Source organism: Notolepis coatsorum, assembly GCF_963971535.1.
Source record: "Notolepis coatsorum genome assembly, chromosome: 4".
Classification (NCBI taxonomy): Eukaryota; Metazoa; Chordata; class Actinopteri; order Aulopiformes; family Paralepididae; genus Notolepis; species Notolepis coatsorum.
The window spans coordinates 196,202,620-196,215,290 of record NC_140168.1 but is presented as its reverse complement, the minus strand read 5'-3'; the positions used below and the strand labels follow the sequence as shown (position 1 = coordinate 196,215,290).

Below are 12,671 nucleotides of genomic sequence, written 5' to 3'. Positions count from 1 at the left end.
ATGAATTCTCGTTCATATCTGGGGGATGTTAACGGAATAGATCAGAACATAGGTAGAGGGGTCTCACGCCCTTGGGGTGGGCCACTGAGCACGGTCCAAATGGGACCGTCTGGGTGGCGCCCTCTTTTCATGTTTTAGATCGATACGCATACCTACCCCCTCTCCTGGAGTGGGCATGTCGGCGTGGTTAGGACACGGGACTGGTCTAGTCACGCTGGTCCAGGTCAGTTAACCCGTTGTCCGCCGGGGATGCAGATCTGCTGTTCTGGTACCCTGAGGGACTTGTGCTTTTTTCGGGGGGAAAAATGCCGGGTCGGTCCGGGTGTTACAGGGTTAGGCGTTATGGAGACCCTTTGTTGGGTACATGTTGTACTCTGCACTATCGTAATGGCTTACGGCCATACCAACCTTTACACGCCCGATCTCGGAAGCTAAGCAGGTTCGGTCCTGGTTAGTACTTGGTTGGGAGACCGCCTGGGAATACCAAGTGCAGTGTGCTTAGGGCTGGTTCTCCATTCTTTTCGCTCCTCTCTCACGCGTGGCGAAGAGGGGGCTGTTGGGGTGGTCTTGGACCTCCTCTGTGCTTCCCGTGCCGCCGGGCCCGGTCCGAAGTAAAGTTTCGTTGATACCGTAGGCCTGGGATAACCCTTTTTTGAAAACTGAAACACTTGTACTGCGGTATAGCCAGTGTATACCCGCAGGTGTGTTTTGGAGTTTTTTCTTGAGGGGTTATAGGAACAACCACCGTCTGTACCACGAGGATGGTTGATTCCCTGGTGTGTTGGAGCAGAGTCAACTCCCGGGTTACCCGGTTGAGTGTGCCCCTGCACGTTCATGACATCTGCCAATCATGTCAGCCTTTTCTGCCTCGACCCCTCTGGATGGGTTTTTTTTAATGGAGGCTTTGTCATGGTGATCAACAACGCCAGCATACGCCCCTTCCACCGGGGGGGCTGTTTTCAGCTGACTCCTTTGGCGCCTGTCTCATCCGCAGTGCTCCAGGCTCAGGTTACAGCCTGTTGCCTGGTTTCCCCGGTGCGCTGCCTGCTTCCGTTGGTTAACCTTTTGAGTGCTTACGGCCATGCTGACTGCCTGTTCTGCAGGGTCAGTGTGCCAGGCGGTGTGCTATTGGGGGGAAAGGGCCCGCTCTTGGAGGGGCCTTATCCGAATACGCTGGCGATGTGGGGGGCGGTGTAACTAATTGACCACCTGGTGGGGTCTTGATGCCTGGCGTCATTGACCTCTCCGGGCCCCCTTTTTCAGGGGATCCAGTCCCTTCAGTGGGTCTGGGTCTTCCTTCGCGCTCCGCTGCTACGGCCTTGCCACAGGGTTGGGTTTGCTCTTGACCCTGTGATTTTGGGGGCTGTAACGAGGTTGTTCCTTCCGTTCGTTCCCGGGTGGCATGCGGGTTGTGCGTGTGTGTAGTCGTGGGGTCAAGCCACGGTCTGCTCACCCTGTGCGTTGAGTTGCTTGCGTGCCTCTTCGCACGGTCGGATCCGTCGCCCTCTCGTGAACCTCCAATAGGGGGGGTATCCTCCATTAGGGAGGGTCGGGGGGGCTCGGTCCTCCCCGGTCTGATGGTTGTGGGGGGCCTCAGCGGGGTACATTTGTCGGGCTATGGCTCCCGCTCAGCCCCTGTCGTGCAGACAGGTGCTGAGCAAGCCATAACGACACAGAACGAAGGGTTATGTATATAACCCAGTTCTGTGAGTTATGGTGCGCTCAGCACCTGGACGCCGCTGCGGCCCTTGATCTCGCCTTGTGGTGAAAGGAAGGAGACGAGTAGGTGACCACACTCCTGCTTATGAAGGTAAGCGGATGGGGGTGTGGCCAGATGAATGTTGGGATGTAAAGGTACATGGTGGAATTTTTTATTCAGTGCTTGTGCACGAAGTGAAGTACAGTGCAGACAGGTGCTGAGCGCACCATAACTCACAGAACTGGGTTATATACATAACCCTTCGTTAACCTTTCACTATACCACTACAGAAGGTTAACCTTTCACTATAACACTACAGAATGTTAACCTTTCACTATAACACTACAGAAGGTTAACCTTTCACTAACACACTAGAGAAGGTTAACCTTTCACTATAACACTACAGAAGGTTAACCTTTCACTACCACACTACAGAAGGTTAACCTTTCACAACCACACTACAGACGGTTAACCTTTTCACTACCACACTACAGAAGGTTAACCTTTCACTATAACACTACAGAAGGTTAACCTTTCACTACCACACTACAGAAGGTTAACCTTTAACTACAACACTACAGAAGGTTAACCTTTCATGATAACACTACAGAAGGTTAACCTTTCACTATAACACTACAGAAGGTTAACCTTTCACTACCACACTACAGAAGGTTAACCCTTTCACTACCACACTACAGAAGGTTAACCTTTCACTACCACACTACAGAAGGTTAACCTTTCACTAACACACTACAGAAGGTTAACCTTTCACTACCACAATACAGAAGGTTAACCCTTTCACTACCACACTACAGAAGGTTAACCTTTCACTACCACACTACAGCAGGTTAACCCTTTCACTACCACAATACCAACGGGTTAACCCTTTCACGGCGACAATACAGAATGTTAACCCATTCACTGCCACACAACAAAGGGTTAACCCTTTCACAAACACACTATCAAAAGGTTAACCCTTTCACTACCACACTACAGACGGTTAAAAGGGTTAAACCAAGAGGTAACATACACAAGATCCTTGTGCTACGTGGAACACACATGGCACACGTACTTTGCCGGGAGGTCCTTTTAGTGCGGAGATGCTCAGGATCTCCACTCCGTTCCTGGTGTCGCCTCCGGCGAAGCTGATGCCCAGCCCTCCATCGTCCTGAGAGGCAGAGACACCACGAGTTACCATCATACATGTGTTCATTAAGGCCCTTATTGGTAAGCTACCTCCTTATACTACATCATTATTGGTAAGCTACCTCCTTATACTACATCATTATTGGTAAGCTACCTCCTTATACTATATCATTATTGGTAAGCTACCTCCTTATACTACATCATTATTGGTAAGCTGCCTCCTTATACTACATTATTATTGGTAAGCTACCTCCTTGTACTACATCATTATTGGTAAGCTACCTCCTTATACTACATTATTGGTAAGCTACCTCCTTGTACTACATCATTATTGGTAAGCTACCTCCTTGTACTACATCATTATTGGTAAGCTACCTCCTTATACTACATTATTGGTAAGCTACCTCCTTATACTACACCATTATTCGTAAGCTACCTCCTTATACTACATCAGTATTGATAAGCTATCTCCTTATACTACATCATTATTGGTAAGCTACCTCCTTGTACTGCATCATTATTGTTAAGCTACCTCCTTATACAACATCATTATTGGTAAGCTACCTCCTTATACTACATCATTATTGGTAAGCTACCTCCTTGTACTACATCATTATTGGTAAGCTACCTCATTATACTACATCATTATTGATAAGCTGCCTCCTTATACTACATCATTATTGATAAGCTACCTCCTTATACTATATCATTATTGGTAAGCTACCTCCTTATACTACATCATTATTGGTAAGCTACCTCCTTATACTACATCATTATTGGTAAGCTACCTCCTTGTACTACATCATTATTGGTAAGCTACCTCCTTATACTACATTATTGGTAAGCTACCTCCTTGTACTACATCATTATTGGTAAGCTACCTCCTTATACTACATTATTGGTAAGCTACCTCCTTGTACTACATCATTATTGGTAAGATACCTCCTTGTACTACATCATTATTGGTAAGCTACCTCCTTATACTAAATTATTGGTAAGCTACCTCCTTGTACTACATCATTATTGGTAAGCTACCTCCTTATACTACATTATTGGTAAGCTACCTCCTTATACTACATCATTATTGATAAGCTACCTCCTTATACTACATTATTGGTAAGCTACCTCCTTGTACTACATCATTATTGGTAAGCTACCTCCTTATACTACATTATTGGTAAGCTACCTCCTTATACTACATCATTATTGCTAAGCTACCTCCTTATACTACATCATTATTGGTAAGCTACCTCCTTATACTACATCATTATTGGTAAGCTACCTCCTTATACTACATCATTATTGATAAGCTACCTCCTTATACTACATCATTATTGGTAAGCTACCTCCTTATACTACATCATTATTGATAAGCTACCTCCTTATACTACATTATTGGTAAGCTACCTCCTTATACTACATCATTATTGGTAAGCTACCTCCTTATACTACATTATTGGTAAGCTACCTCCTTGTACTACATCATTATTGGTAAGCTACCTCCTTATACTACATTATTGGTAAGCTACCTCCTTATACTACATCATTATTGGTAAGCTACCTCCTTATACTACATCATTATTGGTAAGCTACCTCCTTATACTACATCATTATTGGTAAGCTACCTCCTTATACTACATCATTATTGATAAGCTACCTCCTTATACTACATCATTATTGGTAAGCTACCTCCTTGTACTACATCATTATTGATAAGCTACCTACTTATACTACATCATTATTGGTAAGCTACCTCCTTATACTACATCATTATTGATAAGCTACCTCCTTATACTACATCATTATTGGTAAGCTACCTCCTTATACTACATTATTGGTAAGCTACCTCCTTATACTACATCATTATTGGTAAGCTACCTCCTTATACTACATCATTATTGGTAAGCTACCTCCTTATACTACATCATTATTGGTAAGCTACCTCCTTATACTACATCATTATTGATAAGCTACCTCCTTATACTACATCATTATTGGTAAGCTACCTCCTTGTACTACATCATTATTGATAAGCTACCTACTTATACTACATCATTATTGGTAAGCTACCTCCTTATACTACATCATTATTGATAAGCTACCTCCTTATACTACATCATTATTGGTAAGATACCTCCTTATACTACATTATTGGTAAGCTACCTCCTTATACTACATCATTATTGGTAAGCTACCTCCTTATACTACATCATTATTGGTAAGCTACCTCCTTATACTACATCATTATTGGTAAGCTACCTCCTTATACTACATCATTATTGATAAGCTACCTCCTTATACTACATCATTATTGGTAAGCTACCTCCTTGTACTACATCATTATTGATAAGCTACCTACTTATACTACATCATTATTGGTAAGCTACCTCCTTATACTACATCATTATTGATAAGCTACCTCCTTATACTACATCATTATTGGTAAGCTACCTCCTTATACTACATCATTATTGGAATGGAATGTTGGAACCTATGGAACCCGTTTTAGTGACTGGCTGGTCCTTAAGGTCCCCTGAGGTTGCGCTGAACAGGGTAAATCAGCATTTTGCTACTAGCTCATGAATGAACTCCAACAGTCCTTAAAGCTTGAGATTCTCCCCTCTGTTGCAGAGTTTAAAACCTCCTTGTTTTTTGCCTCGTCTTGTTACCTTATTATTATGATTGTGATTGTATATGTTTTTTTGTTTATCTCTGTATGTAGGCCTACACTCAACGTGACTGTGGATGAGGGAAACCTCAGTTGCCTGTCAAGCTTAAATAAAGGTTTGAAATGACAATAAGAACAGGTTCTGTACTACAAACTACAACTGATACTATGATTATTATATTCAGTGTGCAGATGGTGCATTGAGCTTTTTCTTTTTTCGACACACATCTGTCATCACAGCTTTACAAACACAGGTTTGTTTACACTTTTAGTTTTTGTCTGATGTGTGGGTTGGATTTCAGTGGGCCTCAGGCTCTGCCAAGAGAGGTCTGGAGACATTCACAGTATAATAAGTTACTAAACGCCAACCCACACCTCAGACCAAAACAAAAAAATTAAACAAAGTGCAATACCAAAGCGGGGCTCTTTTGCCTAGAGGTCACCGTTTGACAGCATTACAGATTATACCTTTAAACTTGCCCAGTTTGTTTTTACCCCCCCCCCCCCTCGATGTCGGTCCCAGGCTCATTGAAACATATATAAATATAAATATACTGTTGTCGTTGTGGGACCCAGGCTCATTGAAACATATAAATATGAATATACTGTTGTGTGGGTGACCACCAGAATAGGGCTATAGTTTAAGAAACCACACTCTAAGTGAGAGTCACAATTTATGTTACTATATAATCTACAACGCTGAATAAATTCCCTACCTCATATAACCTTTGCAAAGTACATTTTCTCCGGTTTTCTTTGCTCTCTAATTGTTCACATCCGTGTTACGTTTCACTTCCAGTTCGGTGAAGTAACGAGTCCCGCCTCCTTTGATTGACAGGCAGCTTGTTACATTTCAAGGGAGATCGTATAGGCCAATCAATTTGCATTATTGATGCAAGATGCATCATTTCGAGGGGCCCTTTTCTCCTACCTATGTCATGAGCTAGTGGTACAAAACTTGATTGGATATCTGTAACCCTTTCACTACCACACTACCAAAGGGTTAACCCTTTCGCTGGGACAATACAGAAGGTTAACCCTTTCACTACCACACTACCAAAGGGTTCTATTTCATTATGGCTGCCGCTCAGCGTCATTCTGCACGCACTTCACTTCGTGCACGAGCACTGAATAAAAAATTCCATTTACATCCCAACATTCGTCTGGCCACACCCCTATCCGCTTACCTTCATAAGCAGGTGTGTGGTCACCTACTCGCCTCCTTCTTCACTTTCACCACAAGGAAGTGCCTTCGGTAGATCCCACACTTGACGAGGTTGTTAGTAGAAGAAAGTTGGAAAACAAAAGAACGGGAAGATACGTTGACATCATATCTTTATTTTCTCTCTCACTATTTTCGAGAAAATACGGCGATATTGTCTTCGTCACTGGAGTGTCTGGAAGATAATGATCATTTTGACCTCCATCTGCTTTTTCGTATTAGGGGCTCACGCCGCTGATGTACTCCCCGACTGCAGTCCTCCTTGCTGCGGCTGGATGGGTTTGGCCCTCCGGTCATACAGCTGGACTGTAGGAAGAACCGACTGTTGTGAGAAATCGGTTTGCTTCCGGGTGGGGTGAGTATTGTTTTGCTTGCTTGCTCTGGTTGTCTGTTATGCTATGGGGGTTAGCTGACAATTTTACGAACGCCGACTCCGGGCTGGGGTCCTCTGCTCGGCTTCTTAAGCGGCGGACAGAGGATCTTGGTCTGACGCCAATGATGGTCAATCTAGTGGGCCGCGATCAAGACCTGGGAAAAACCCGGGATTCTCTGGACGAGCGGATGCTTCTCTGTCCCGTGCAGGCCCCATCTTTCACATAAAAGTGGAAGTACACCCTAACGAGGAAATGTAGGCATAGGATCTTCTTTATCGGGAGTTCCATGCTCAAAGTCGGCTGCAGCCCGGATGGGAATTGTGCTGGCTCCGCTGTATGTCTGGTAAATCACTGTTGAAAACTGTGTTTGACATTTCTTTTTCTCTTCCCTCTTAGGATGGGGAGGGACTTGGACAGCGGCCTGTCTGAAGTGTGGCTTGTTATGTCGTTGTGTACAGTTCAGGTGATAGCTGCTTAGCTGGCGTGCTAGTTTGTGGCCTACTGTGTTAGCCAGTCAGCTGTTAGCTGCGGCGCTAGCTCGCTGTGTTTACCAGGCTAGTAAACGTTAGCTTGTTGCTATTAGTCGGACGGCTGTTAGCTTAATGCTACACTGTTGAAACGATACTGTGACTATAACATGCCTTAAAACACTCTGACTACGACGTCATCTTTGACAGAGGATGTTAGTCGACCCTACACCCGGGTACCAGTGCCGGCGAGGACTTCGTCAACATGGAGAACGGCGGCTGGGTGGCGTTGCGGACATACCCTCGTCACCGGCGCAGGAGATGCTGGGTTCAACTCGGTGTCCCGTTAACCAGTGTTGCTGTTCTCTCGACCTGCGTTCTGGGTGAAAGTAGGAGTCCTCCGGACTTTAAACACTTCTTGTTTTCTTCCCTTCTAAATGTTTTGTAATAACGATGTTTCCAAAACATGTGTTGCTGCAATACATTGAGGATACGACGCGTGTTGTGTGTGAATTGTCTTGTCACTGGTATAGCTTCTCTCTGTAGTAAATCGGCGTTGTTTTTTACGTGTGTAAAAATGAACTGGTTGGTTGTGATGAGAACATGTGTGTTCATGTAACGTTGTACTTGTACCGTGGGTGAACTCACAACTAAGAGGGTTAATTAAACCTGTAAAGCTATGCTTAGTGACATGTGATTGAGGAATGAATCTTTTTCTCAGCCTGTGATGACAATGAACAGTATGTTCACACATTAACAGAGGTGCCTGTTCGCCTTGGTCGTATCAAGGGTAAAGATAGGAGGGGTGACCCCCCGGTTCCGTGGGGCTTCCCCCCCTCCTCTCAGACATGTTGGTTACAATATATTGTTTCACTGTGTTCGTGGGGATACGATGTAACCCTTAGCTTAATTGCTGGGGTTGTGCTTTCCGCTTGAGAAACAATTTTTTCTAAAGAAAAGGTTGTTTGGTCACTTATCATGTGTGCTTAGCAAGGCCTGTGGCCAATACATAATCGAGGACTTCTGTCTTCTCTCATTATGAAAAACGGCGTTCCTCTGTAGTAGGAGTGTACTGTGCCATTTTTTGTTGTGATGAAGGGTTGTGTGTGTCTTTGTGATCTACAACTGGGTTAGGTTTGGCCCACAGAAGCACATGTGTAAGTCTGGACCGGGGCTCTTAAAGGGGCCCTCTCTGTTCTGTGTTTTTCCTTAGTAAAACTCAGGTAGCAGGTTATCACATGAGCTATGTGAGGCTGTTCGATGCTTCATGTAGCAGGCTATGACTGTGTCATGCTCTACTTGTCATTACATCGTATCATGGGTGAGGGGTCGTAAAGGGGTGAACTGGTAATCCTTCCCTCCCCTTTTCTGATTGGTCAGGGGTTAAAACCTCCTGTCCTTCAAGGTTCCTCTCACGTTGCTGTTCGGCACGTTACAGGGTAAGAGGGGGGGGGGGGGGGGGGCGGGAGTTTCCTGGTCCCACGCCCTGGAAGATTGGGCGTGTGCACCGCGGAAATTCCCCCGCCATAGAGTACGTCACTGAGCGCGTCTCTAGTGGTAAGACTTCCGTGGGTTGTTCAGGTCCATGTTATGGATCTGTTTCAGGGAGTTGTCAGAGCTCCTCCTCACGAAGCTCCTCCTCAGAGAGAAGTGCCTTCTGTGAGTTCGGACTCTCCTTCCCAGTGAGGGAGCCTCCTCAGAGTTCAGAGCCTCCTCCTCAGATTGTCAAGGTGAGTAGAACTTCAAAAAAAAAGGAGTTCTGCTCTATTGTGTGTGTATTTGATTCAATTGTATTCGTTCAGTGCCTCCTCCTCAGAGAGCCCTAACCCAAGTGTTACATATCTCAATGTTGCAATATATTCTTTTCAATCTATACAGCTCACGTGGGAAGTCTCTCTGGGGATTTCCGTCTCCTCCCTGTGGCGAAGGTGGCGTGATGTAAAAATGTAAAAAAAAATTACCCTCAGCTGCGTCACGTGGGATTCATGTCAGTCTGTGTTTCTTTCTTTTTTAAATAAAAAGAGGAAGGAACATGAAGCACGACGGCTCCGTGTCGTTCTCCCAGGCGACTTGGAGGAACAATGTCTGGTGTCTTGCTAGACTATCCATTGATGTGTTTGGGTCTTGACGCGTACATAGTGCTGGCTCGGGGTGTTTCTGTTAAGAATCACGCAGGGGGCTAAGTGCGCCTTGGTTGCTCGTTATTAAAACAGCGGTTTTATAGGGCAACTGGGATGGAGTTTTGTCTCTTCCGAGCACCAGTTTACTAGGTTGTCTCGATGAATTCTCGTTCATATCTGGGGGATGTTAACGGAATAAATCAGAACATAGGTAGAGGGGTCTCACGCCCTTGGGGTGGGCCACTGAGCGTGGTACAAATGGGACCGTCTGGGTGGCGCCCTCTTTTCATGTTTTAGATCGACACGCATACCTACCCCCTCTTCTGGAGTGGGCATGTCGGCGTGGATAGGGCACGGGACTGGTTCTGGTCGCGCTGGTCCAGGTCAGTTAACCCGTTGTCCGCCGGGGATGCAGATCTGCTGTTCTGGTACCCTGAGGGACTTGTGCTTTTTTCGGGGGGGGAAATGCCGGGTTGGCCCGGGTGTCACAGGGTTAGGCGTTATGGAGACCCTTTGTTGGGTACATGTTGTACTCTGCACTATCGTAATGGCTTACGGCCATACCAACCTGAACACGCCCGATCTCGTCCGATCTCGGAAGCTAAGCAGGTTCGGTCCTGGTTAGTACTTGGATGGGAGACCGCCTTGGAATACCAAGTGCAGTGTGCTTAGGGCTGGTTCTCCATTATTTTCGCTCCTCTCTCACGCGTGGCGAAGAGGGGGCTGTTGGGGTGGTCTTTTGGACCTCCTCTGGTAACCCTGTGTGCTTCCCGAGCCGCCGGGCCCGGTCCGAAGTAATGTTTCGTCGACCCGTAGGCCTGGAATAACCCTTTTTTGAAAACTGAAACACTTGTACTGCGGTATAGCTGGTGTATACCCGCAGGTGTGTTTTGGAGTTTTTTCTTGAGGGGTTATAGGACCAACCACCGTCTGTGTACCGAGAGGGTGGTTGATTCCCTGGTGTGTTGGAGCAGAGTCAACTCCCGGGTTACCCGGTTGAGTGTGCCCCTGCACGTTCATGACGTCTGCCAATCGTGTCAGCTTTCTCTGCCTCAACCCCTCTGGGGGGGGGGGGGGTTTGATGGAGGCTTTGTCATGGTGCTCAACAACGCCAGCATACGCCCCTTCCGCCGGGGAGGCTGTTTTCAGTTGACCCCTTTGGCGCCTGTCTCGTCTGCAGTGCTCCAGGCTCGGGTCTACAGCCTGTTTCCTGGGTTCCCCGGTGCGCTGCCTGCTTCCGTTGGTTAACCTTTTGAATGCTTTACGGCCGTGCTGACTGCCTGTGTTGCAGGGTCAGTTTGCCAGGCGGTGTACTAATGGGGGGAAAGGGCCCGCTCTTGGAGGGGCCCTGTCCGAATACGCTGGCGATGTGGGGGGCGGTGTCACTAAGTGACCGCCTGGTGGGGTCTTGATGCCTGGCGTCATTGACCTCTCCGGGCCCCCTTTTTCCAGGGGATCCAGTCCCTTCAGTGGGTCTGGGTCTTCCTTCGTGCTCCGCTGCTATGGCCTTGCCACGGGGTTGAGTTTGCTCTTGACCCCGTGATTTTGGGGGCAGTAACGAGGGTTGTTCCTTCCGTTCGTTCCCTGGTGGCATGCGGGTTGTGCGTGTGCGTAGTCGTGGGGTCAAGCCACGGTCTGCTCACCCTGTGCGTTGAGTTGCTTGAGTTCCTCTTCGCACGGTCGGATCCGTCTCCCTCCCGTCCTCCAATAGGGAGGGTATCCCTCCATTAGGGAGGGTCGGGGGGCTCGGTCCTCCCCGGTCTGATGGTTGTGGGGGGCCTCAGCAGGGTACATTTGTCGAGCTTTGGCTCCCGCTCAGCTCCTCTTGTGCAGAATGACGCTGAGCGGCAGCCATAATGAAATAGAACGTAAGGTTATGTATATAACCAAGTTCTATGAATTATGGTGACGCTCAGCGTCAGGACGCCGCTGCAGCCCTTGATCTCGCCTTGTGGTGAAAGTTTGGGAAGGAGGCGAGTAGGTGACCACACACCTGCTTATGAAGGTAAGCGGATAGGGGTGTGGCCAGACGAATGTTGGGATGTAAAGGTACATTGTGGAATTTTTTATTCAGTGCTCGTGCACGAAGTGAAGTGCGTGCAGAATGACGCTGAGCGTCACCATAATTCATAGAACTTGGTTATATACATAACCTTACGTTAACCCTTTCACTGGGACAATACAGAAGGTTAACCCTCTCACTACCACACGACACAGGGTTAAACCCTTTCACAACCACACTACAGAAGGTTAACCCTTTCACTACCACACTACAGACCGGCTGTAGTGTGGTAGTGAAAGGGTTAACCTTCTGTAGTGTGGTAGTGAAAGAATTAAGCTACCCATAAGCTGAATACAATAATACTGAAGACAATATGCTTCTATGTACCTGCATATAAGCCTTCTACATACCTACTTATACACCTGCATATAACCCATATAACTCTGTATGATAGCACAATAATGCTGTATATACCATATATATATTTATTCTTACCATATATATCTATCTATCTACATCTGTCTGTACATACCTGCATATAATCCTTTTGACAGATCTGTAGATACTATATCTACGGTATATCTGTACATATCCCTTACCTACTCTTAATAGTTATGGCCAGTATGACTTACTACCATAGTGTGTTTATACCTGTATCACTTAATGTAGTTAATGTAGTATCATTAATACAACAACTATGTAGATACATCTGATAGCACTATACTCAATAGTACTCATTTATATATTTTATACCCAGTTTAATCACCTGTACATTGTATATTTACTATCACACTTTACTGTTACATTTGTACTTTGGTTGGATGCCAAACTTATTTTCGTTGTACTGTACTTGTGCTGCATGGTGACAATACCTTTGGGACCTCCTTGAAAACGAGATGGTTCATCTCAAGGGGTTATTCCTAATAAAGAATTTCAATATATTTGAATCTAATATAATATAATATCCATATAC

At 46.0% G+C, this 12,671-nt stretch overlaps 1 protein-coding gene across 1 annotated transcript in view; it reads right to left on the bottom strand.

Moving 5' to 3' along the window:
- The window catches only part of LOC311226789 (multiple PDZ domain protein-like), a gene marked incomplete at its 3' end in the record, with an annotated part of 241,582 nt that overhangs the window by 18,838 nt on the left and 210,073 nt on the right, over positions 1 to 12,671 (bottom strand). Inside the window, exon 33 of the mRNA XM_084312194.1 lies at positions 2,772 to 2,867. Within this exon, the coding sequence (XP_084168320.1) occupies positions 2,772 to 2,867 (96 nt within the window). The remainder of the gene's footprint in view (positions 1 to 2,771; positions 2,868 to 12,671) is intronic.